Below are 27,006 nucleotides of genomic sequence, written 5' to 3'. Positions count from 1 at the left end.
TTTTATTCAAAAAATTTGATCAGTTAATGGAAATGTTTTTGACAGCAAGGTAATCTTATTAAAACAATTATTTAAAACAATATTTTTTCCATACATGCATATGGGAAGGTCAGTGATTACAACAAACTTGATTGCATACTGATTTGGCAAAAACATTCTCTTCATACGAGGGAATCACTTGATAATACATACACTTTGCAAGTTCACCTTTTACCATGTTATATACAATAGCCCTTGGGTTTTTTGTAAATGTGGCAATAGCACATTCTGCAGCAATGATCAATTAATTATTGTATAGAGGGTTATTTTCACCCTGTGTTATTCACTTGCAAATCGTTTCACCCCATCTTGAATTCGCCCAGACATAGTTGTGTGTAAAGAGAGATAATTTGAGGAATTGGAATTTGCTTTTATTTCAAAGTCATTACACACATGATAGCTAAACAAATATTGATTGAAACAATTTTCAATTTCATGACAATAATATAGACAGTAATTATAATTTGCATTCAAACATTTATATTCTGGCTTGTCACAATGAATTTGTTGAAATTCTCCCCAATATCCTCAACTTCTATGAAAATCATGCTTTTTTTTTAACGAATTCCTTGATAAGTTTCTTCTTGTCTCCTTGGGTTTGATGAATCTCTGCCAGTCCAACTGCCTAAGGCTGAAGGTCATCAGCTTCTCTAGATCTGACCAAGGTTTGATGAAAGTCTTTTAGTCCTGCACAGGTTCTGCCAGTCTACTTAATTAAGATGATGAATTTCTTGCAAACCTGCAGTTTGTTGATCAAGTGTTCTACTACATGTATAATCAAGCCCAAATTTCTCAGTGGAGAATATCTGCTAGCTTGACTTGGGTTTGAGGAATTTCCCCTGAACGAATATCCTTGGCACACAAAGATCCTCCTTTTTGTTGACGGTTTCTCTCTGTATGTATTCACACTGACTCTGTGACCGATCAAATCCACATCTCTCTGCAAGCTCCAACACTTTCTCTGAAAAATTACAGAAATTAAGCCATGGTGTAATTCAAAATTTAAAATTCCATGAAAATCAGTTTATATGAATTGCTGACTTTAAAAGAAATTAGAATATGTGATTACTTTGCTGATAAAATCAAGTTTACATGAATTTCATACAAGCCTGTGATGCATAATCAAAGCAAAATTCGTGTCACCTTAATATTGCATTGGTGGGATCGAATTCTCAATCTTAATTTTTTAATCAACTGCATTTACGGTGCAAGTAATTATCTTAAACATTTTAATAAAATGTGAATGTGGATTTATCTCTGATCATTTGTCATAGACACCTTGTATACATCAATTTACACTGACATTTTCAAATTACATTTGATTTAATTCATAAAAAAAAAAAAGAAATAGAGTCATCTCCCTTTAAACACCAGATAAAAGTCATATAAAAACATTAAAATTTTCATAGAAAAAAATCTAAATTGGTTAAATTGCAACATCAAAACATACAATATTATGAAATCAAGTTTTTTGGGTTTTTTTGCTTAAAACATTGTATTGAATACTTTCGGCTTGTCCATGCCAGGGCGCAAACATGTATACACTGATTGAACCTTCTACTTTTGTGCTATGATTTCAATATTTTATTTTAAATTCTCACATTTTAGCTAACTATTCAACAGTCTCAAAATATGGCACTATATCATCAACTATTTTGAAAACATTTTCATATAATTTTTATTAACTCAAAAATTTTTAGATTACAATATTCTTTTACATTTTTTTTAAAACTCTTTTAGATTTTCTTTTATTATTAAAATCTACTTAATATTGACATAAAGTTAGTTTAAGGTAATGGTCCATACCCAACTGGATAAATAAAATGCGTACAGAATTTTTTCATATTTTTCAAACGTGTATCTGAGGATATGTTCTTATCAAATTTTACCCTGTTGGCTGGTCCATCGGTATTATAAAAGCTAGGGCCGTTGCTAAAAATAGAACCGATTGCAGAAAAAGGCGCTTTTCTCATACATAAAGAATATAAGCCTAAGCCTGAAATTTGACTTTCACAAAATCATTTTTAGCTCACCTGAGCTGAAAGCTCAAGTGAGCTATTCTGATCACATTTTGTCTGTCGTCCGTCTGTCCGTAAACGTTTCACATTTTCAACATCTTCTCAAGAACTACTGGGCCAATTTCAACCAAACTTGGCACAAATCATCCTTAGGCAAAGGGGATTCAAAGTTGTGAAAATTAAGGGCCACACTCGTTTTCAAGGGGAGATAATTAGAAATAAATGAAAAATTTCGAGAAATTTTCAAAAATCTTCTTCTCAAGAACCAGAAAGCCAGGAAAGCTGAAACTTGTGTGGACGCATCCTCAAGTAGTGTAGATTCAAAGTTGTGAAATTCATGATCCCTGGGGGTAGGGTGGGGCCACAATGGGGGGTCAAAGTTTTACATAGGAATATATAGAGTAAATCTTTAAAAATCTTCTTCTCAGAAAGTAATCAGCCAGGAAAGCTGAAACTTGTGTGGAAGTATCCTCAGGTAGTGTAGATTCAAAGTTGTGAAAATCATGACCCCCAGGGGTAGGGTGGGGCCACAATGGGGGGGGTCAAAGTTTTACATAGGAATATATAGAGTAAATCTTTAAAAATCTTCTTCTCAGAAACTAATCAGCCAGGAAAGCTGAAACTTGTGTGGTAGCATCCTCAGGAAGTGCAAATTCAAAGTTGTGAAAATCATGATCCCTGGATGTAGGGTAAGGCCACAATGGGGGGGTCGAAGTTTTACATAAGAATATATAGAGTAAATCTTTAAAAATCTTCTACTCAGAAACTAATCAGCCAGGAGAGCTGAAACTTGCGTGGGAGCATCCTCAGGTAGTGTAGATTCAAAGTTGTGAAAATCATGACCCCCGGGGGTAGGGTGGGGCCTCAATGGGGTGGTCGAAGTTTTACATAGGAATATATAGAGTAAATCTTTAAAAATCTTCTTCTCAGAAACTAATCAGCCAGGAAAGCTGAAACTTGTGTGGAAGCATTCTCAGGTAGTGTAGATTCAAAGTTGTGAAATTCATGACGCCCAGGGGTAGGGTGGGGCCACAATGGGGGGTCAAATTTTTACAAAAGAATTTATATATAGAGTAAATCTTTAAAATCTTCTTCTCAGAAACTAATCAGCCAGGAAAGCTGAAACTTATGTGGAAGCATCCTCAGGTAGTGCAGATTCAAAGTTGTGAAAATCATGATCCCTGGGGGTAGGGTGGAGCACAATGGAGGGTCGTAGTTTTACATAGGAATATATAGAGTAAATCTTCAAAATTCTTCTTCTCAGAAACTAATCAGCCAGGAAAGCTGAAACTTGTGTGGAAGTATCCTCAGGCAGTGTAGATTCAAAGTTGTGAAAATCATGATCCCTGGGGGTAGGGTGAGGCCACATTGGGGGGGGGGGGGGGGTGTTAAAGTTTTACATAGGAATATAGAGTAAATCTTTAAAAATCTTCTTCTCAGAAACTAATCAGCCAGGAAAGCTGAAACTTGTGTGGAAGTATCCTCAGGCAGTGTAGAATCAAAATTGTGAAAATCATGATCCCTGGGGGTAGGGTGAGGCCACATTGGGGGGGGGGGGGGGGTCGAAGTTTTACATAGGAATATATAGAGTAAATCTTTGAAAATCTTCTTCTCAGAAACTAATCAGCCAGGAAAGCTGAAACTCGTGTGGAAGCATCCTCAGGCAGTGTAGATTCAAAATTGTGAAAATCATGATCCCTGGGGGTAGGGTGGGGCACAATGGGGGGTCGAAGTTTTACATAGGAATATATAGAGTAAATATTTAAAAATCTTCTTCTCAGAAACTAATCAGCCAGGAAAGCTGAAACTTGTGTGGAAGTATCCTCAGGTAGTGTAGATTCAAAGTTGTGAAAACATGATCCCTGGGGGTAGGGTGAGGCCACATTGGGGGGGGGGGGTTAAAGTTTTACATAGGAATATATAGAGTAAATCTTTAAAAATCTTCTTCTCAGAAACTAATCAGCCAGATGATTCTTTATAATTGTTAAGACTTTGGCTCCAGGACAATTCTTCGGCCTCACAAGAATGTTTAGCTGCAATAATGTAGCCCTCTCCGATTTTTTATATCTGATGTTTACTGGAGAGGGCTACAATTCCACAGGATCTCCGTAATGGTGCAAAATTAATTTTTTAATGCGACTGACTTCAGTCTGAAAAGATCGATTTTATAATTGAACTCCTTTAGATAAAATGATTTTTTAATTCAGGTTGAACAAAGAAACCGTATATAAATCAAAACCATATAAAACACATCAGCATGTTTACCAGTCGTCTTTTTCAGCAGCCATGACAGTTCTTGCGTGATTTTATGGGATTTACGCTTGGAGTTTTGATGGGCTTGATAACGTGAATGTCAGTGTAGATAATCGATCTTACTTCGTTCTATCACCAAAATATCATTTAAGGTAATGGTATATAATGGAAAATTCATATTTACCGCGTTAATTATGTTTATTATAGGGAAATTCCTATATTCAGTTCAAGATCCGCTCCTGAATTCTCATTGGCTGTCCAAAAATAAGACCGGTCAAGGTCAGTAAACATGGCGGACAAATTCAACTTGTGTTGTTGACATACACGAAAAATAACCGATATATGGACTATACTTGATATTTTTGGATTAATTTATGCCATAGACATCTACAATGTTTGAGTTCAGGTAAGAAATGCAAATGTTATTGTCATTTATATACGATTTGAGACGAAATTGTTGCGGGAGTGAATCACTCCCGCACTTGCACCATTACGGAGATCCTACGGAGTTGTAGCCCTCTCCCAAAAAAAACAAAAAAAAAAAATTGGGAGAGGGCTACATTATTGCAGCTAAAGAAGGTTCAGAGTTTGATGTAGCTTAATATCCCATGTATAAACAATTGTAAAGGATCTTTTTGAGGACTGCAATACTCAACATGTGATATGACTATAAAATCATCCTGTTAGAAATGGGACTAATGATTATAAACATAAGAATATCCAGGGGTAAAAAATGGATTTTATTTATACAGGATCTACATGTATTATTGTACATTGTCCAGATTGTTTGTATTATGACTCCATTAAGCTGATTTTATCATACCTATTGTTCCTCAGATGAGCGATGTGGCCCATGGGCCTCTTGTTTGACTTATATCCTATGTAAAATAAAGGAATTATTATTTCAAAACAAAAATTTTTATGTTACACTTGCTTATTTATAAAAAAATAGATAAATCTGCTTACAAATTAGATAAAATGAATAAATTTTCGAAGACAATTTAAGCTCTTATAATTTTATTTACGCACAGAATTCTCTAAAATTTTGATATTATTTAAACCTTAACGCCCTTAATCAATTGGAAATAAAATTACCCTAGGAACCGGCCTTTTCAGGATCACAATGGGCATATTTTTGGTAAAATCATTAAAATATATATATTGAAAAAAGATCCGTAAAAATAAAAACTGTGCATTGGTTTATTATTTCATAACTCTAGAAAATATGTTTTGATTATTGTTAAATAGGAAACATGATTTAAACAAACTGTTGATTAATCTGTATTATTTAAATCGGAAAAGATGGTTTCTTTGGATATCGGTAAGTATTATGGATCGAGATCGGTATTTAGAAATTGCAGTCACATGCGTTGATAATGCTAACTACCTGATATATGCCTTCAAGACAAAACCTCTATTCAAACTTTTTTGTACTGGCTTTAAAGACTGTTCTTTTAATGAAATAACTTCTCTTCAGCGCATGATTTTAAGTCTAAAAACATTTTTTTTTTTTGAAAATAAATCTATGCTCGTTGCTAAGCGAATAGGATAAAGATGATATAGGTCAAATTATTTCCCCTTGTGTTTTTATCCCCCTTATGCACTGGAATATAGATCTCGGTCAGGATTTCACTTTGGATGTTTATGGACTTTCAGGGATTAATGTTCAAATAATTGAATTAAATTCAACCTTATAATGGATTGATGTTTATGCAGGTCAAATGTAAGCGTTCTAACGTGTTATATTTTCAAAACGAGTAAGCAATCGACAAAACCCAGTCATGTTATTTCGCTGATTAATACCCCGGTAGGCCTAATTGATTGCAGTTGTCAGGATTTTTGATGTATTTGTTTTGAATCAATTTCTATGTCAGCTTGATTTCTTTGTTTTGAAATACACCTTTTAACGTTAGGTCTCAATTAGATCAGGCACGGATAAGACGTAATAACACGTAAATTAACACGTCAGACGTTGTTTTGTGACGTATGGATAATTACCTTAAGTGAAAAAATTATGAGAAATTTTCAAGTAAAAATTTAAATTAATTGGTAATAATTTCATTCATGTAAATGTATGTCTGTGACACATAAAAAAAATACAAAAAAATCTTAGATCAATTGTGGAATTACCGTAACTGTTGAACTTTGACAAGAATTAGGTATGCTTGCTGTGTAATTTTATTATAAACATTCTAATTTCAATAAATTAAGGTAACACATATATTGATAAAAACATTTCAATGTCAGCATTTATCATATGCATATTTAAATTTTGATTTTTCAAAAATTTCTGTGAATAGTCTCCTATAAAATTAGAGTTATCCCCCTTTAACCACTAAAAATGTAGATGTAATGAAATCTTAACATGTTAAATTGTTAGAATTGTATAATCATTAAATACATCAAAACTTCTGATTCATAATTATTTTGCTTCATATACTTTTGTGCTTTATAAAAATTAATGTTCCCACAAGTGCATGTCATTTTGAGCCTAATATTGTAATATGCATTTTCAAGGTTTTTTTAAACATGTGTTTTACATGTGTATTATTTTTCTATCAATTAACAAGAATATGACACAATATTCTCTGTTAATTTGATAAAGTTGAATAAGTTTTAATTAAATAGTTTTTTTTTTAATTAAATACTTCTCCAAAATAATGCCTCTTAAATAAGTCATTATGTACAAACTTTTCAAAACAAAGGCTTTTAAAAAGTCTACGAATTTTCAATGTTCAAATATTTCAAATTCATTTAAATCTTGCACTCTAAAAAGCATCAATTCCCTTTTTTACCTGTGGTAAAATAATAAGCTCTGGTTCCATCTTGTCTGACGTAGAAATTCTCGGACAGTTTGTGACCCGGAGCGAACCTCAGCATGGCGTAGTCATAGAGACCATAGTCGCGGAACAGCAGGCTTCCCCCCGGCCTCATCACCTACAACAGTACGAAGACAATCAACCATGACATAGAGTCATTATAAAGTGACAGATTCATTGATTTCTTGTTGTTTCACATCACATCAAGAAATTTCCTTTTGTCAAAAATATTGACAAAATCTATAACATTGCCTGTTACATGTTATAGGTCTTTAAATTGTTTTAAAGAAATTTTGACTTCAAACTTCTATTTGACATGATTACAGAATTCATTACATTCACATTCACTGCAAAGTGGTTGGAACAGTTAATTGATACCTACTTGTCTATTTATTCTTATGTTAATTTTTACATATTTTTGTTGCAAACATGGTTTGAACCTTAAGCCCAATGAATTATTAACACACTGTACAAAATTGAAGTTGTGTTGTTGGCACGTACACAGGCAATTTCACTTCACATGAATTTCAACTTGAATTCATGTGAATTTCACATAAAGCTTTAATATATGAAATTCACATGTTGCTCTTTTTACCTGCATTTCATGCGAACCACAAATGGCAATGCATTCCAAGAAATTATCAATGGGTATGATGTAGAAGTTTAAAGCAACACTAAATAGAAGCAATAAATGGAAGCCAGGTAGCTCTCTAAGAAAATTGTTTTATCCACCATTGTTATTAACATATGAACATTTACCAAATTAGTACATTGTATCAACTTCCAAAAATCAAAGGCTATAAATCATCTATTATCAGGTTCGATTATAGATGTAATTGGTGCAAAATAAAGCCCTTGCCTTGATGATGTTGGATAGGGCGGCCTCCATTTTATCTGGGTGAATGGCAGAGAGAACGAAAATCATGGAGACCACATCTACCGAATCCTGGGGAACGGTGCCACTCAGGTCGTCGTTTGTGATGTCACACTGGAAGGCGGAGCATCGGGACGGGTCATAGTTTGGATTATCCTAAATAAAGCAAAAAATTCCCAGAATATCAGCATTTACAGGGTTTTTTTTAATACCAAATATGTTTTATAAGTATGATATATACTTTACAGAACAGGATTGTAACTCTTCAAGTGCAAAATATTTTTCTCAAAATAATATAAATTTATCAGTTGATTATTTTTAACCCCAATTTTTTTTTTCATTTTCCCACCTTGTATCTCTACAAATTTGATACTTTGTTAACAAGCTTAAGCTACTTATAATTAAGAACATACAAACTAAACTAATAAAATACATCTATATATCTTTTTCTGCAATTATAAGTACATTTTTCTATACAAAGGGTATAGAAGTACTCATTCTCATTGTATACCATAACATGCATAATACTGTAGATTTCTTTTATTACCTGAGTACTTAATTCCACTATTCAATCATTTTGTATCAGATTGTGAGAATATAAAATCGCATACAGCAGAATTTTATCATAATTTCATTTAGTTTACATCTCTCCAAAAAATAAAATCGAGATTCGAAAATAAGCGAGATCCATTTCTCGCAATTTAATTTACATGGATAATAATACCTTGCGATTAATTAGGAATCTACAGAATGAGATTGATCAAACCTTTACAAACTGCACAGCTCGAGGTGAAAAATCACAGGCGTAGAAGAACATGGACTGATCCTCCTGAAGGAGGGGCCAGATAAAGTTGCCCACCCCACAGCCTACCTCCAACACCGTCCGTCTGCCTGTCTGTAACAAATAATAAAACAAAAATTAGCAAGTGATTTTTTGAGAAGAAATACCTTGCCAACATAAATTAAGAATTATGTTATTTTCAGTATAAAGTAAATCTAAGCATTTTCTAATCTTAAACTTCTAAAAAATACAGTTTATATGTTTTCAATATGTAATAAAACTTTTGACATAAAAAAGAATATATGATACTATGATTTTCTCTTTTTTTTTTAAGTTTAATAAAATAATTTCTCTGATGACAAAGAAAATTTATTTAATACTGTACCCTAACCATTTTCAATATTCAAAGACCTACCACCTGTTCTAAAACTACAAATCCCTTGGGTAGTGCTGTTTTGCAGGGCAAATCGATATATGTGAACATAGTTTGGTGGAATTTGAAATGACAGCAGTTATTTTTTAATTTCATTACCTATCAACTTAAACACTGCTAAACTACATATACATCATTTTGTCCTGCAAAAAAGCAGCATGGTAGCTAGTTGTCAGGAAAGGTTTGATTGGACCCAATACTGTTTTCAAAACAAAACAAATGCCGTTGTTACATTCACATCTACCTCAGCCTCAACTGGGCAGAGTTCATCGAACTCTCGCTTGGTCCAGTGCCGATCCTTGAAGAACTTTGTGGTATTTCTCTTGTAGAACAGGTCCCAGTTCTTCTGGGCTTCTTTCTCTAGCTTGTTCTGCTTGAAGTCCGACACACAAGTCGCGTCTTTCTGAAGCTTAGCGATCTCGGCCTCAGTGAGAATCCGCACGGGGTGCACAAATATTTCGTCACCATCTTCACCGCTACCTGACTCACTGTTTTCAGTTCTTGTTTCTGTGACGGTCATTTTCTTCATTTCTGTACCCAAAGCTTTCTCACTCTCATCTATCTTTGCATTTGATGTAGAGTCTTTAATTTCATCACAGTTTTCATCTTCATTGTTTAATTTGTTCTCCATGGTTTGTATATTTTTTATGCGCAATCAGAATTCTAACCTTGTCAAAAAATTGACACTGTTCATAATATACACACTAATTTATAAGAAGACTAAATTATTCCAAATAGTTCACTCTTTTTAAAAATAATGACCAACTTGAAGTAAAGGAGCACAATTTAATCCTGTGGCCTTGTTGAATTCGGTCAAGATCACCGACTCTTTGGCATACATTTCTTTATACTGCTCTTCTGTTTCATGATCGTAGCCAATCAGATGACAGATCCCATGAGTTACCATGACAGGCAGAACTTCCTGTATGTTTTGGTTGTTATGTTTACACTGATGATAAATGTACGGAATTCCCAAATAAATATCACCTAAATCTAACACACCGTGCTCTTGTGAAGTCGGAAGTCTCCCCGGGACAAGGTTCTCATTAAACGGAAACGCTAAAACATCAGTTGATTCTTTCTTTCCTCGATACTGGGCATTTATTTTGGCGATTTCCTGGCTAGTTAAACAAGTAACAGACAAATCGTACGACTCAACTCCAAACAACTTGCGTAAAATGTTGATCTGTGATTTTAGACGTATTCTGTTGAGAGGAACTACTTTCTGTAGATTTTCAAACAATAAGGTCATTCTTCATAATGCGACACCTGTGTAACATCATACATGAAAATATCAGTACACCTATAGTCTTTCGTATTATACTGCCTGAGAGAAAACAACTTCATTGTCAATAATCATGATTTACACAGTAAAAAGATCGACTTTCGAACTGCATGATTTTTTTTGGTATAATATTACAGTTCGTTTCGATAAGATATTGGTTATTCAGCATTTATATAGTTTTGTTCTTTGCCACAACTATAAAAAAAATGCATATGCATATTCACTTTCAACTAAAAAATTAAAAACATACCTTTATCTCAGATTTTCACTACAGAAAGACGACATTGGATACATAGATTATTCTATTTCAACAAAACAACAGTAGTCATCGATTTGGTTTACATCACGACACATGTTCACTGTTTTGAAACGGTCATACTAAAACACGCCTGCCGACGCCTGCCGGGGAAAACACGCCTGCCGAGAGAAAACCACACGCCTGCCGTTTACCTGATGGATTATTTTAATATTTTCTTTGATATTTTATTTAACTTAACTAAATTAAGTATCATAATAACAAAAAGTTGACTTTATATTGATTATTTAGCACAAAATTAGCAAAAATGTTCAATGTTGGTAAAGATAGATAACTCTTACGTAGAATTCATACGCCTGCCGAGGAAATCTAGACGCCTGCCGTTTATTTGATGGATTATTTTACTTTTTTCTTTGATATTTTATTTCTTTTAACTAAATAGATGATAATAGAAATCAAAAGTTGATTTTATATTAATTAATTAACACAAAATAAGTAAAAATCGGGTAAGCTGATAGCTCTTACGGAGAAATCATACGCCTGCCAAGAAAATGTATACGCCTGCCGTTTATTTGATGGATTATTTTAATTATTTCTTGGATATTTTAGTTTACTTAGCTTAAAAAACGATAATAGAAATAAAAACTTGACTTTAAATTCATCAATTAACACAAAATTAGGGAAAATTGGGAAAGTAGATAACTCTTACGCAGAATGCATACGCCCGCCGAGAACATCTATACGCCTGCCGATTATCTGATATATAAATTTTTTTCTTGGATATTTTATGTTTCTTAACTAAATACATGATCAAAGAAATAAAAGGTTATATTGTATTCGCTGTTTAATGAAAAATATTATTAAAAATCTTCAAAGTCTGTAAAGAAGTCAAAGAGTTCTTACCCTGCTTACGCCTGCCGAGACACTGAGTTGTAAGCCTGCTGATTTAATCATTTATCCATGTCTTTTATTTTTATTTATTGAAAAACTTCAGCTTTTTACATAGTTATCGTTATACTGTATTAGTGTTTTCATACCCTTATTATTTTGTTGCAATTAATTAACGATATATTACAAACTCGAATCAGGGACATATACATGTACTGTTAATTATATACATGTACATGACTTTGTATGTCTCTGCTCGAATTTTAAGATTAAAGTTTTCGAAGAACCCTTAAATATGCATGTATTTTACGTATAATTAAAATATTTTATGTTATATATTCATACGATCTAAAAGTGGTGTCTGAAATAAGAAGGAAAGTATACTGATGTGAATATATATAATTAAATAAAATTTAATGCACTGTTATACTAAGTTCAGAAATACGTATGGAGTCAAACTGTATACGTAAATACTGTGTTGGGTGAACATGTAAATACAAAATTCAAGACATGTAATGGAAATTAATATTTACACCAACTCAATCAATTCAAAAGATGCAATTCGACAATTTCATTTCTTTAGAGAAGGGGACTGGCATAACCTTTATCCATGTATGAAGGCTATATAATGTATTTCTTCAACAAACAGGCTAGCGTACTTAAATTGTGTAAGCATTCCAGATTTTATAAATATTTATGCTCCTAAATTATTAATTCTAGTAAATGTATATGGGGAAAGGTTAGACTTTTTAGGCAAAGTGCATTTACATTTTCGTACACAATGATTAGTTCTGTAAAATGTTTGTAACTGCATGTTTACATATTGAAAACTTTTTCATCTGAATACTTTCACTGCCTATTTAACCAAAGTATATCTAAATCTCTAGATTCTGATTCTGTTTCGCTGCGTTTTTAAAATCAAATATTTACATGTACAGGACATTCATAAGCCTGTAGCAAAATTTTACATTACATGATATCAGTGTAGCGGATAATTATCCATTCAAGGGAGAGAGGGGTAGGGGGTATCAGTTTGAATATTTATAAAACCCGGCTTTTTCTAACAAGAAAATCTAACACAGACTCAATCATACCCCACTATAGACTTTTGAAACCCAATACACGCTTAACCTTCCAGTGATTACTTATTCTGTTCGTAGAAGAAAAAAGCAGACTTATAGCGCATGCAATTACCAAATCAAAGCAGAACTCTATAGGTTGATTCAATATTCAACACAATCAATATACTGGTATAATTATTGCAGCTACATGTTCAGTATATGCTTTATTTTGAGGCTATCATTCAGTATTAAGTTCGTTTAATTTTCCCAAGCTGATGAAAATGTGACCGGGTTAAAATTTTACGATTTATGGTCTCAGTTTTTAATGGAGAAAAAAACGTTGTAAAGTGATTCAAATCATGTCAATATTCTTGGTTATAAGCCTGGACTGTCTCGTAAATAATAATGAATGATAATTTCCCCTACAAAATAAGTTTTGTTTTTCTGTATCATGCACGTAGCATCGTTTTTTAAAGTGGTGGGGCCAGACTCATCCAAAAAATCTTGACAAGCAAAAAAAAAAAAAACAGGAACATTTTTAAGTTTCCCAAAATATTCAAAACCCTAATCCGGGGGGGGGGGTGTGGTGGGGGGGGGGGGCTGGCGTAATATATAACTTTAATTTCACTCCCCATTTCCTTATTTTTATATCATTTACCTACATACTCCCAAAAAAGTGGGGGGGGGGGGGCAACTCCATGATAATTCAATTTTTTATATGTAAATTTTTGCTGCGAGAAAAAGTGGGGGGGGGGGGGCAGGCCCTCCCCCTGCCCCCCCCCCCCCCCCCCCTGATGCTACGTGCCTGTGTATATTTTATAAGCTTCTCGAAGATACATAGTAACACAAATGTTTCAATGTTTACGGTTATGAATGGACTATACACGTTTTATGAAGAGACGTAAGTCTGACTAATTAAAAACTGATGGCTTATTTATCAGAAATAGTTTTTTATTAAGTGCTTGTACATGATATATACATATATAAGGATAAATGGTATTCTTCTTCAATTTCATATAGATACATAAAAAATACAAATATAAGTAGTCAGAAACCATGATATGGCGACCTTGCTCTATCAGTTGGAATATAATTAAAGTGGACTGCAATGTTTTAATAATACTTTTGGGTTAATAATTAGGTGTAAGTTCAAAGGCTATACATAGTATCTTAAGACATACTTAGGTAGATCGACTCGTTCATTACTATTTTTCTCAGTCACCTAAAACACATGAGAGAGAGAGAGAGAGAGAGAGAGAGAGAGAGAGAGAGAGAGAGAGAGGGGGGGGGGCTTGTGTACAAGGTGTTTGCTTCATGGTCGTCTTCCAATATACAGGTAGGTAAGGTCTATTGTTTCTTAAGAGACAAAAACCCGTTCAATTCACACAGAATACACAAGAAACTAACACGTGTATGTATACACGTGTATCAGTAGAGCAACGGTCATTAGTTATCTTTGGACATGTAGCCTCAACCCCGATTCGCCCAAAATATTATAGCAAAGAACATAATGAGTAAATTATTTTGTTATTCGTACATGATTTGTAATAAAATGAGATAAAAATACATTTATCTGTATGTGCATGTTCAGATTGTGGTCCCGATTTTTTATTTACAAAACTGTGAGTGTGACCGTTTGAGGGATAGTGAAGTGAATGATATTGTAAGCCGTATGGTATGATTATATACATTGAAGAATCAATAATTACGAATGCATGCATTTTTAATTTCTTTTTTTTTTTTATCAAAACCTCCACGACCTACGATTAATTATAGTCAGTATGGTTGATCAATATAAAAATTGTCGGGAAGATATTTTACGTTCATTAAGTTCAAAGACAACCGATCTGCATAGAATATCGGGTTCATTTTTGACTCAGAAAATTTTTACTCATGAAATAAATTAAAACCGAAAAAAAAACACCCCGTTCAGATGTCGAACATTTGGAATGTGAATGTCTTACGCTTACCGACTCGCTGCATATTTTTATTGAATTTTTTTTATTGTAAAATACAAGTACTAGAACAGTTGAACGCAGGTGCAACTACATTTATTATTATTTTTTTCTTTTAATAATTGAATTGTTTCCGTTGATGAAGAGAGAAAGAAAGAGAGGGCAGTGGATGGAAAAGACGGAGAGAGGAGAGAGAGAGGAAGTGAAAGAAGGAGAGGAGACAAAGATAGAGGGAGAGAGATAGATATGCAAGAAAACAGCTTATTTTCTTCCTTTAACATTTTAACAACTATATACACGTATGTACACGCCACGTTTCGAAAGCCCTCTCCTTTCTCATAAGGGTTTCCATATATAGCAGTGGCTCGGAAGCAAATTGAAAGTGGGGGGGGGGGGGCAAAACTAATCCTCTGAAATCTTGACAAGGAAGGAAAAAAAACCCTAACTCCCTAAATCATGAACATCCTAATCCGTGGGGGGGGGGGGGGGGGGGCTATTGTTCCAAAAAAAATTTCTTACATACCAAAAATTTCCCCCCACAAATCTTGAAATTCCTAATCCGGAGGGGGGGGGGGGGCTATTATACCTGTGACTCCAACATCTCAATATTTCCATCTTTTCATTGTAAATTTCGCAAAAATTATCTTTCTTGCGAGAAAAAGGGGGAGGGGAGCTGAACCCTCTAATGATGCTATGTGCCCATTGGTTGGGTCTAACTTAGCAAAAAAAAGTGGGATGGGGGGAGGGGGGGCTCAGCCCCCCTAGCCCCCCCCCCCCCCGTTCCGACGCCGATGTATAGGAAACCACTGGTATCACGATTTCTGTTGGTTTACATTTTTAAAACACGATTTTTTATCCAGTATTTAGAAAATCTTTAAACAGGATTGGTCTATAGACCATACTTGATCATGGAACAGTATCATAGATCGGTCCTTGTGATCAGTATAAGCTGTCGTGGATTAGGATATATCAATATCAATGCTCTTGCTAACAATAACAATGTTAGTATAACTCATTAACGTCCATCAAACACTCATATCAGTCACCATTCATTAATTTTAGGGGGGTAGATCTAAGAATTTTTCTTTGGCTTTGTAAATGATTTTCACTCATTCTTTTCATGAGTGGATCTACTCAAGGGGAGGTGGGTAGAGTTACCCCCCCCCCTCGGTAAAACTCAAATTTCGTACGGAAGTGGGGTTGATGGAGTCCCACCTCCCTTGGAAAATATTTTTTTTTTTACATACTAGTAAAATCACAAAAAATTTGCCTCGACACCACCCCCCCCCCCCCGGACAAACCTAAAAAAAATATACTGGATGCACACGTTTCGTGTTACGTTTTAATATCATTGAAATCTAATTTTTATGTCTTTATTCATTTTTTTGGTAAAGTTAAATGAAATATGAAATATTGTTTGAAAATACAAGATTATCAATTTTTGCGTTAGGCGAAAAGTTATGATATTGATTAACAGTATCCCTCTTTACAACAAAGTAAGTTTTATTTCATTCTTATTCTATGATCATGTACACAGCTGACTGAAGAACAAAATTAATGGAAAAAAATCACATCATGCAATAATATAGGTATATTCGTATTCATGTAAAATCGTATACACATGTATATTCCTTGGGCGATTCGTATCTATAGACGTGTTGATAAATCTTACCCTGTATTTCTATCATAAAAAGCTTCTGTGACAGGAGTAAAAATCAAAATATTAAGTTCTGATAGAAAACAAAACTTTGTCAAACTTAAAAGGGATGACATACATATTATATCATACTCGTATCACCCGACTTCATATAATATGATGAATCAATAGCAGCAATAAGTAAAGTTCTGAACATTATTATAAGGCAAAATGTTAAGTCTATATATAGCAATCTTAGGTAATTCATAAATTAAATTATACAAATAAAAATGACATAAATAAAATGACAAGCGTGCATATTAAATCGACAGTCATAAGATTTCTACATAAGAGTTTTCTCTTTATTTTTAAGCCCTTCGCAATTTTTTCCTTTTTATCTATGCATGCTATTTAGTACAGTAAAATAAAATACTAACGTAAGAAAAATATTAAATCATCTTCAGGTAAACGGCAGGCGTATGGATTCCGCCTATATTTACCCATGTTGTGTTAATTAAAAAATGTGCTAAATTTTTATTTAATCTGATCATTCATCAAGTTAGAAAACATTAAATATAAATAAAAAAATTAAAATCAGCCACCAGGTAAAGCGGCAGGCGTGTACTCTTCTCGGCGGGCGTATGCATTCTGCGTAAGAGTTATCTACTTTCCCAATTTTCCCTAATTTTGTGTTAATTGATGAATTTAAAGTCAAGTTTTTATTTCTATTATCGTTTTTTAAGCTAAGTAAACTAAAATATCCAAGAAATAATTAAAATAATCCATCAAATAAACGGCAGGCGTATACATTTTCTTGGCAGGCGTATGATTTCTCCGTAAGAGCTATCAGCTTACCCGATTTTTACTTATTTTGTGTTAATTAATTAATATAAAATCAACTTTTGATTTCTATTATCATCTTTTTAGTTAAAAGAAATAAAATATCAAAGAAAAAAGTAAAATAATCCATCAAATAAACGGCAGGCGTCTAGATTTCCTCGGCAGGCGTATGAATTCTACGTAAGAGTTATCTATCTTTACCAACATTGAACATTTTTGCTAATTTTGTGCTAAATAATCAATATAAAGTCAACTTTTTGTTATTATGATACTTAATTTAGTTAAGTTAAATAAAATATCAAAGAAAATATTAAAATAATCCATCTGGTAAACGGCAGGCGTGTGGTTTTCTCTCGGCAGGCGTGTTTTCCCCGGCAGGCGTCGGCAGGCGTGTTTTAGTATGACCCTTTTGAAATTGAAAGTAGAATAGATGTAAACTTGGAAACCCGATAGGTATTCCGGATTTTTTAAAACATTTTTTCTCAAAAATGTAAATACCAGGGTTGATCCAAAAGTAATGTCACAGTCAGTAAAATTTGTATTGATGAATGAATGAATGAATGAGCCGATAAATGAACAAATAAATGAACAAACAACTAAATCAATCATAATAAATAAAAACATGAAAATGCTAACATTTTTTTTAATGTTTAAGAAAAATAATAAAGTTGGGGGGGGGGGGGTATTGAAAACCTAGCCTTTTTTTTTTTTTTAGATCTGTCGTTACACTTTTTAAAAAAAATATCTATGAATAAAAAAGAATATGATCAGTAGACTTTTAAAGAAAAAATTATCGCATAGGAAATTTTGTTTAGAATATTTCAATTTCTTTACAAAAAAAAAAAATCAAGATATTTAAAATGCTGCTTTTTTTTAATTCATGGGAGAAATTAAAAAAAAAAAAAGTAGGATGTGCTGGTGTTTGTAATTTTTTTGTACACGTTTCGTTGTAATAGAGACATCTTTTCGAAAGATGTGGTGGCCCTTAAAAGGGCCGGGGGGTTTAGTTCATTGAACTATTGCTGCTCACTTTGCCTTTGCTGCCTTCTTTGCCTTTCTTGGGGAGCTAGGCCTCTTCTTTGCCTTGGACTTGCTCTTCTTGGGCGACTTCTTTGCTGCCTTTGGCTTCTTCGCTGCCTTAGCTTTCTTCGGCGACTTTGCTTTCTTGGCCTTCTTCACCTTCTTGGCTGCCGCTTTCTTTGCTGCCTTGGGTTTCTTCGCTGCCTTGGGCTTCTTTGCTTTCTTGGCCTTCTTGGCTGCTGGTTTCTTGGCTTTCTTTGCGGGCTTCTTCTTCTTGGGCGTGGCTACTTTTCCAACACGGAATCGTCCGCTGGCTCCGGTGGCGCTGGATCCCTTGGGTCGAACGAGGGCTCCGGTCTTCAGTCCCTTGGCAAAAGCGGCTTTCAGTGCTGGGGACAGATGGGTTGCGCTTACCCCCTTGTTGTTGGCCAGGATGTACTTTCTGATGGCCTGGGCTGAGGATCCTTTGCGGTCCTTCATGGCGGCAATGGCGGCGCATACCATGCTCAGAGTTGTTGGATGAGCGGCCTTCTTTCCTGCTGCCTTGGGCTTGGATGCCTTCTTCTTTGGCGACTTCTTGGCCTTCTTGGATTTCTTTGGTGACCTGCTTCGGCTGCGGCTTCTGCTTCGGCTCCGGCTCTTGCTTCGGCTGCGGCTTCTAGACTTCGTCATCTTAGGTGTTGCTGGAGCAGACGGTGCCTTTGCTACTGCTGGCGATTTCTTTGCCACGGCTTTCTTAGGTGCTGCCTTCTTCGGAGACCTGCTTCGGCTGCGGCTCCTAGACCTGGATCTAGAGCGGGAGCGAGATCGGGATTTTGCCATCTTCTTAGGAACTGACTGGTACTCTCGTCGGAACAAGAATGACGCTCAGCGAGACTGCTGCGCTATTTATCAGCATAGCGCGGACGTAAAAGAGAGCACCCTGTACCCGGATGCTGAGCTAACATGGCGGACCGAGAAAATTGTCTATTTGTGCTTTTGACGTACAAGTTTTTGACTTATTCTCGCACTATAGTTGTGGTGTGGATATGATATTGGCACTACATCAACAGGTATTGTTATGATGACTTTTTTACAACATATAGTTTTTCTCTACAATTATTCAGTAGTGAATAATCAATGTTTAAATGTGTGAAAATTGGGTCATGTTTACTAGCACGTTTACTTTGAATTTTTATTTCTTGTTTGCAATTCATCATAACATGGGTTTTATTGTCTTATGCACTTGTATGAATGCTATTCTATCTTTCTTTTATAGAAATATTAGATCTGATTCCTTATTTAATTAAATATTTCAATTTTTTATGAGCCGAGTCAACAGTTTTCAAACAAAAACCACCGTTACTATAGAATCATAACAATTACAACTCGCTATAAAATTATAAAATTTGTTATCATTTCATAAACCAATCTTTAGAAAACTAGTTTATTTGTCATTTGCTATTTTATTTTCTTTAAAAAAAAATACTGTTGATGATTTTTTTTGTTCATTTATCTAAATTCTTGCTATGGCTTATTTTGTAAACCTACAGACCCCACATCACGGATAGTTATTTTCTTTATCAAATATTTTATGAAATACACGGAATTTTTAACATTCAAATAAAAAAAATAATTAAATATATGATATCATTCAACTGTTTATATAACACCCATTAAATAAATTTGTTAGTGAGTGCATATATCCGACCAATATTTGTACAACAGTTCGTGAAGTTCGTTGATAAATGGCAGACTATGGCATTTACAAAATAAAAAGTAAGATTGTAATACACTAAAACATATTTGATATGAGTGAAATTTATACTAAAACTGTCGTAAATCATAAAATAAAAGGTTTTTTCACTTGTTTCAAAGAAATATTTTGCTATGTTTGAATTAAAATTATTCAAAATACAAATGTCTACAGTACAGTACTGCAGCCAACACAAGCATTGACTTAGTTTGGAAAGCATGGTATTGATTTTATAAATTACAAAGAGGTTCATATTACTGGAAATAAAAATATCCCGATTTTTTTTATTTCATTTCATGTATTTTAACAGAAAAACAAGTGGATTTCAGTTGTTTTACATTAAAACCGCCCGCGGGAAAGTTCGCCATTGAAAACGAAACGGACGACCCACTAACGAATAAATGAAAAGTTTTGACAGAAAAAGTTTTCATATGATTTAATAAACTCATTATTTATAATCACATGTGGTTTAATCACTTGTAGAAAAGTTTTTCCTTCGGATTTATAATTTTTTTCAACAGATTTAGAAACTTTGGACTAATCGAACGACCATGTCGTTCTACAAATATTTGAATTTTTGTCAGTTTTCTTTTTTTTTCAAATCGTATATTGATCAAATGACAATATATATTTCTTTAATTTTTTCATTCATTTCTAATTTTTGCATAGGTGATTTACATTCGTTAATTTCATTCGTTCTTTTTATGTATTCTAGCGTGCATGAAACTTTTTTAATCTTCTTTTATACGTCTTTCAATTTTATTATCAACATTTTTTTTTCATCTTTTATTTATTGATTCGTTATTTATTTGACCAGCTGAAGGGTTTTTTTTTATCTCAATAACATCAAATATTCCTTTGATTTTTATGCAATATTCCATGCAGCTTTACAGCAGTCTGAAAATTTAGAAAATCATTTTTTTCCATTAAAAATTCATTGATCAAACATTGTTTGTTCCAGCGTTTCACCAATACTTTAGAGTAAATTTTTTTTCAGGAAAAAAATGTGTTTTTCCTGAAAGGAAATTTTACCACCCAGCCAGATTACATCAATGGTTGCTCAACATCAAAGTACAAACAATATCTTATAAATATGTAGATTTGGGACAATTTCCAAGCCACTATGATTGAAAATTAGAAATGGGACAGAGTTTATCAATACAGTATCATGATCATTAACTTTGGCTCATAGGCAGCCTTGCTTGTGTCTTGTGTATTAAGTTTGTTTTTGGGTTTTTTTATGTTTACATTTTTACTCAATTATTCATGTATACATACATTAGTATAATACTACCAAAAGGACAAAAATATACTTTTTTTTAATTGAATCTCAAGAAAACTGAAATAATGTTCTCTCTCTCTCTCTCTCTCTCTCTCTCTCTCTCTCTCTCTCTCTCTCTCTCTCAGTTTGATAAAAAATATCATATTTAAATTTTTCTTTGAATTTTCAGGAGAATTCATCATCATTTTTAAATCTTTTTATTTTTAAGAGAATACGTCATCATTTTACGTATCTTAAATAAAAGTATGCATGCTTTATCAAGCTGCATTGGGAAATCAATGGTGTGTGAAATGAAAATACATCGGGATCGGGAAACATCAGTTGTCCAGCATGGAGAAGGCAAAGCAAGTTGCTTGCGATTTCATCGACAAATGTGCAGACGATCTTCACCAGCTGAGCAGAAGCATTTGGGAAAACCCAGAATTGGCATACAAGGAGCACCATGCACATGATGTCATCACAAAATTCCTGGAAAAACACGATTTTCCTGTCGAGAAACACTACAAACTGGACACTGCATTTCGTGCTGAATTTTCAACCTCTGACCCCAAGAACAAACCTCGAGTTGCTGTAATATGTGAATATGATGCTCTTCCAGGCATTGGACATGCATGTGGTCATAATCTTATCGCGGAAATCGGCGTGGCGGCTGGAATTGCCATAAAACATGCAATGACGTCATGTGGAGAAACACTAACAGGACAGGTAACAAGAAATTTATTTTTATCATGTTTTGAGGCCTTTTCCTGTGACAAGGATTTTTAATTCTTATATTAAAGGAGCAGTGCCTGGAAAGGACAAACAAAAGGTTGGGCAAATGGCCCCATGCTTCATAAAAGATGGGGCCATTTTGATATTTAATATGGAGCCGAAGAAAACATTGGGCATGCCATTTTTTAAATTGACTGTCATACATAATTGGAAATACTATCAGCTTATGGTAATACATAACATGCATCTTTGACAATAAGATTTATGTAAATAATTTATAAATCCAAAACAAAACTCCTCGATAAAATTGTGTGGCGCCACTTGGTGCAGCGCACCATATATGCATTGTGCCATTATTCTGTAGTGAATATGGCTCCTGGTGCAGCCCCTTCTCAGGCCCTGAAGGAGTATACTTTCTTTTCATTGAAATTGCTTTTATGTTTACAATAATTATAAATTGGAATTTCAATACTGTACGAGGTATAATTTTAAGAAAAAAATGAATGCCACACATTTCTTTTTTATAGCTGTCGGTGATTGGCACTCCAGCAGAGGAGGGGCGTTGTGGGAAGCATGATCTGATCGCAGCAGGAGCATTCACCTCGGTGGACGTCGCAATGATGGCACATCCATCCCAGTACACCTTGGCTCGCCCAAAATATACATCAATGATTCCGTTAGTATTTAATGCATAAAATTTCCTTTACCAAGTGATGATATTGATGGGAACTAGATCTCATTCATATCCACAGCATGCAGACTTTTTTTGGTTATTAAGTTTATCTCATAGTATGATAATAACACAAAGTATCTAAAAGAAGTTAGATGCCTTGTGTAATCATTATACTACGGGGTAAATATATTGCAGAAACAAAAGCCATTGTTTTGAAACCACAGCCAGTTCATGTAAATTATTAAGTTCACTATATCAAAAGACTTATCATATATCTTTGACAGGTAAAAGATAAAATGGTTTTCAATAAAATTGAATGTTATATTAAAACTTTAAAATTTTCAATGATTTTTACACTTCGTTATTTGCCAAATGCCTTGATAGACATGATATGAATTTTTGGCAGATAACCTTATTTCATGCAGGCCTTAAATTTGCCAAAATGTATTTCTCCACTTGCAAAATTTGAATGGTACCTTTGAGGCAATAGGTACACCCTTGGCTTCAAAAATTTTATTTCTTCATAAAAAAAATTGTAAAGTTTTTTCTTACAGAGTGACAATCAAATTCTCTGGCCAGGCAGCCCATTCTGCCTCACACCCGTGGGAGGGCCTCAATGCACTGGATGCTGCGGTCATGTGTTATAACAGCGTATCCTGTCTGCGTCAGCAGATGAAACCAACATGGAGAGTTCATGGTTAATATTAAAGGTTCCTGACCTTTTTGGTATAAAATAATCTTTGAAAATTTTTGCTTCAGCAGTATTTAGCTTGGAAAATATAAGGAAAACATTGTTATTAGGTGTGAGATAGGTAATTACATGTATAGGAGCAAGGGTACTAAATTAAACTAATGGTTACATGTAAAAAAAAAAAATGTGTAGCTATATTAAAATGTTGATAAACAAAAGTATGTTGAAGTCCATGAAGTAAGTAAAAATAATGTTAAGATAATATTGCTTTGATTTTAAATGGATATATTTTAAATTAGTGAATGCAATATTGTTCCATTCAGAGTAAAATATATGTTTCTGTTCCAACTAATTTTAATTCTATTTTATCAGGAGTGATTCGTAATGGAGGAGTTGAACCAAACATTATTCCAGATGAAACAGAACTGGAATTTTTCCTGAGGGCGCCCTCGGAGGCGGAGTTAGAGGTCCTGAAAAAGAAAGTGATTGACTGCATTAACGGGGCCGCCCTCTGTACAGGTTGTCAGGTAGATAGCTGTCAATCATTTATTTGAAATAGAATTGTTCTGACCACAAATCAATTATTAAGACATTCTACCAAAAGGATAAAGAGATGAAGCAAAAGCTTGGTGGTTTTTTTTATTTAAAGCCAATTTTTTAAGGATTTGGTCAAGTTTTTGAGAGGTTGCAAAATGATATTAAAATATCATTGTTGTTGTCAGTTCCCTTTTAAATGATGGACTTATTCAGATAGATATTGGTTTTAAAACTGAATTATTTTCTAGGAAAATAGCCGAGAGTAGCTACTCCTGTAGAAGAGTAACAAAAATAATACAATATATATCTGGAGGGGGGGGGGGGGGGGGCTTGATGATATATTTTGCTGTTCTCATGATCTGTTCTTACATTGCAAAAACTGAGAAATGCAGATATTATATTGGTTATTGTGCATCAGAAATCAAACTTTTAATATAATCAAAATAATGAATAAAAAAATTAATAAATGCATCTAGGCTAGCTTCACTTTTAACCTGTATCCTTTGCACACTAGCGTCATATTTGACCTCTAACCTTTGCAGACTAGCATCTTATTTGACCTCTTTAACCTTTGCGGGCTAGCATCATAATTAGACCTCTAACCTTTCTTTTTAGGCTAGTTTCACTTTTGGAGCCAAGCATTACCAGGCCTTGTTATCTAACAACACGATGGCGGAGCTGTTTGAGGAGAACGGGGGACAGCTGGGCATAGAGTTTGATCAGCGTGAAGAGATCCGGACCAAGTTTGGAGGCTCCACAGACATGGGCAATGTGTCGCATGTGGTACCTAGCATTCACCCAAAGTTCTATATTGGAACCACCGTGAGCAACCACTCAAAGGGATTCACAACCGCAGCAGGTTTGTTTAATGTCACTGTTTAATACTGTAGGTTCTTTTTTTTATGCTAGTACTTATTCAACAATTCTGCCGTTTTGTTTCGAATCATGAGAATTATATGTTATGCTTTTCCATGTAGTTAAGCAGAAACTTTTCCCATCAATATCTTTGATTCAAAGAGCAAATGAACAAAACTTATCAAAATATCTAAGATTTCAATAGGGCCGGTGCTGAAGGACATCTAGGCCAAAAACCATGATGAAATATACCATTTTATAGAGAAAAATGCTGTTTTAGCTAACTTACAAGATTAATAATAAAATTGCAAGAGCAATATGATAGGTTCAAAATGCAAATTCAAAAAAGTTTAGAAGTATGTACTAAAGAAAATTAAAAAAAAAATTGATTTTCAAAAGTGATTATTCCCGGGAAATCCATCTGCCCTCTAAGTTAATTGTTTTGTTATTCGCAACAGTACCTGTATGTACCGTTATTACCTGTAGTACACAACTGTCAGAAATATATTAGCAAGATTTTAAAATCCACAAGGAATTCTTTCACGATTTTACACAGATATTTATTGCTTGATTTTATTAGGAATTTACTGTAGATCTTGTCGTATTTACTGGTAAACAAAGTAGATTTGAAGGCAGTTACCAGTATGTGAAGGTTTGTAGGTTGAAGTTATGTAGGTTTGATGAAATATTGATGTTTTGTCAGGATTAAGATGGGGCAGAGTGAACTGAGGCAAAGCCCCATAATTATCCTGAAGATGCATCTAACAGCTTAGACTGCATTTCATTGGACAACAACAATTACCAGAAGCCCTTTCCATGTTTCTCTCAGAATCTGTAGTCTTAGGAACATTTGGCATTTTTAAAATTAATATAACTTTTGAATTAATTTTGAATATAACCAGTAAATAGACTTTTCATTTATTTTTTGTGTATGTATTTGTAAATCATACTTTTAATTTCAAAACATGTTTGTCAAGAATAAGTTAAAATATTCAAATTCTAAAATTTGACCTGAGTCTATTCTAAGTTTTTGGTTCTTGGGACCGGATACATTTATCCTGATTTATTTGTTAACATTTCTTTCAACATATATTTTCAGCCACAGACATTGCCCAGACTTACAGTTTGAATGTGGCCAAAGCCCTCGCGATGACCGCCATCGACATTTTGTCCAAACCTGAGCTGCTCCCCAGAATACAAGAGGACTTTCACAAAGATATAAAGGGAACGTCATAGGGCTTATGTTAAAATGATGCAGATAAAGATATATGTATATATATATGATATGTAGATTGAAATGATTTAAATATTTTTTTCATAGTTTTCCATTCATGAATTAATTAGAATTTTGAGGAAGAGAAAAGAGATTTGGGGACAAAATTTTTGGGTTTCTTTCAATGAGAGTTTATTGAAATATAGGTAGTTTTGTTTTAACTGAGCTAGTCCTTTTGTTTTTAATTTATGGATCATGTGTTAATATGTTAAAAAATGTGGCTAAGATATTCCTTAGAAATGTATGATTACTTTTTATTTACTTAGCTTATCAGTAGTTTTGTTATATTCATAAGAAACTAATTATTTTGAAACCATGTAGTTTTAAGAATAAGTTTAATACTTCAGGGAGTGTAGAGTTTTGAAATGAATGAACTTGCTCATTATGACTCATTCATGTTTTTAACCTTAAGCTTCTATCAAATATTGAATATATCTTGCTATCTCTGGGTTTTGTTTTGTAGAGTTTATTTAATATCAATATTTAATATTTTATTTGGATATTATCACTTATATGTGTGTAGGAAATCTGTATAAAGTTGAATAGGATTTTTTTGGGTGGCTACATTTTGTTTTATTTATTTCTGATACAGTTAAATTATGTATTATAATTAATATGAGTGAAGGTCTTTTTATCAAACATGGAGAATATAGAATCCAATTATGTTTGTATGCTGAACTGTTGAAATGGGATAGAACATAATATAGTTTATTTTGAAGATAAGTGTTCAACATTATTATTCAGAATACAAACCGTTTGTTAATAAAATAGTTAAATTTTCGTATTAAAGTATGCTCAAAGCCCTCACCAAAGTGTGTTACTGGGAAAGAACATTGAAATTGTTTTACAGAGTTCTAATGTAAACCAGGATTGTATTGAACCAAGTACATAGCATATTTAGAGCTTTATGAATTTTGTATGGAATGAATAACCAGACCCTGATATTAACAATTTTATTTTGCTGGAACAATAATTGTGCAAGCTTGTTGAAAGTGTTTGATACAGATGTTCAAAAGTTAACCAGAGTTGTTTTATACCAGGTGCATGGCATACTCAGTAAAATACTATACTTACCATTTTGGTATTGTTGT

General features: G+C 33.7%; 4 protein-coding genes across 5 annotated transcripts; 1 reads left to right on the top strand and 3 right to left on the bottom strand.

The window, feature by feature from the left end:
* Positions 1-56: 56 nt before the first annotated feature.
* On the bottom strand, positions 57-9,848 carry LOC105340473 (tRNA N(3)-methylcytidine methyltransferase METTL6). Its single transcript, XM_066070694.1, has 5 exons — positions 9,462-9,848; positions 8,770-8,898; positions 7,989-8,159; positions 7,106-7,247; positions 57-1,000 (listed from the first exon to the last, which is right to left on the bottom strand). Exons 1-5 carry the CDS (start codon positions 9,846-9,848, stop codon positions 849-851), a joined length of 981 nt encoding a protein of 326 aa, XP_065926766.1. The 3' UTR covers positions 57-848.
* On the bottom strand, positions 9,777-10,872 carry LOC136271208 (endoribonuclease YbeY-like). Its single transcript, XM_066070695.1, has 2 exons — positions 10,753-10,872; positions 9,777-10,486 (listed from the first exon to the last, which is right to left on the bottom strand). The coding sequence occupies exon 2, from the start codon at positions 10,467-10,469 to the stop codon at positions 9,966-9,968; it is 504 nt and encodes a 167-aa protein (XP_065926767.1). The 5' UTR covers positions 10,470-10,486; positions 10,753-10,872; the 3' UTR covers positions 9,777-9,965.
* A 7,160-nt stretch (positions 10,873-18,032) lies between these two features.
* On the bottom strand, positions 18,033-19,097 carry LOC105340504 (sperm-specific protein PHI-2B/PHI-3-like). The gene has a single exon (XM_020072302.3). The coding sequence runs from the start codon at positions 18,978-18,980 to the stop codon at positions 18,165-18,167; it is 816 nt and encodes a 271-aa protein (XP_019927861.2). The 5' UTR covers positions 18,981-19,097; the 3' UTR covers positions 18,033-18,164.
* Positions 19,088-26,988, top strand: LOC105340505 (xaa-Arg dipeptidase). Of its 2 annotated transcripts, none has more exons than XM_034479638.2 (7): positions 19,088-19,210; positions 21,384-21,880; positions 22,414-22,562; positions 23,114-23,256; positions 23,623-23,777; positions 24,403-24,646; positions 25,742-26,988. In XM_034479638.2, the coding sequence occupies exons 2-7, from the start codon at positions 21,506-21,508 to the stop codon at positions 25,876-25,878; spliced, it is 1,203 nt and encodes a 400-aa protein (XP_034335529.2). In that variant the 5' UTR covers positions 19,088-19,210; positions 21,384-21,505; the 3' UTR covers positions 25,879-26,988. The 2 variants fall into 2 exon arrangements, with proteins under 2 accessions (XP_034335529.2, XP_034335530.2); XM_034479639.2 differs by having other exon boundaries at positions 19,094-19,210; positions 21,438-21,880.
* Positions 26,989-27,006: the final 18 nt, after the last annotated feature.

The sequence above is a fragment of the Magallana gigas genome, chromosome 9 (assembly GCF_963853765.1).
Source record: "Magallana gigas chromosome 9, xbMagGiga1.1, whole genome shotgun sequence".
Lineage (NCBI taxonomy): Eukaryota > Metazoa > Mollusca > Bivalvia > Ostreida > Ostreidae > Magallana > Magallana gigas.
This window is presented reverse-complemented; position numbering and strand designations above follow the sequence as displayed.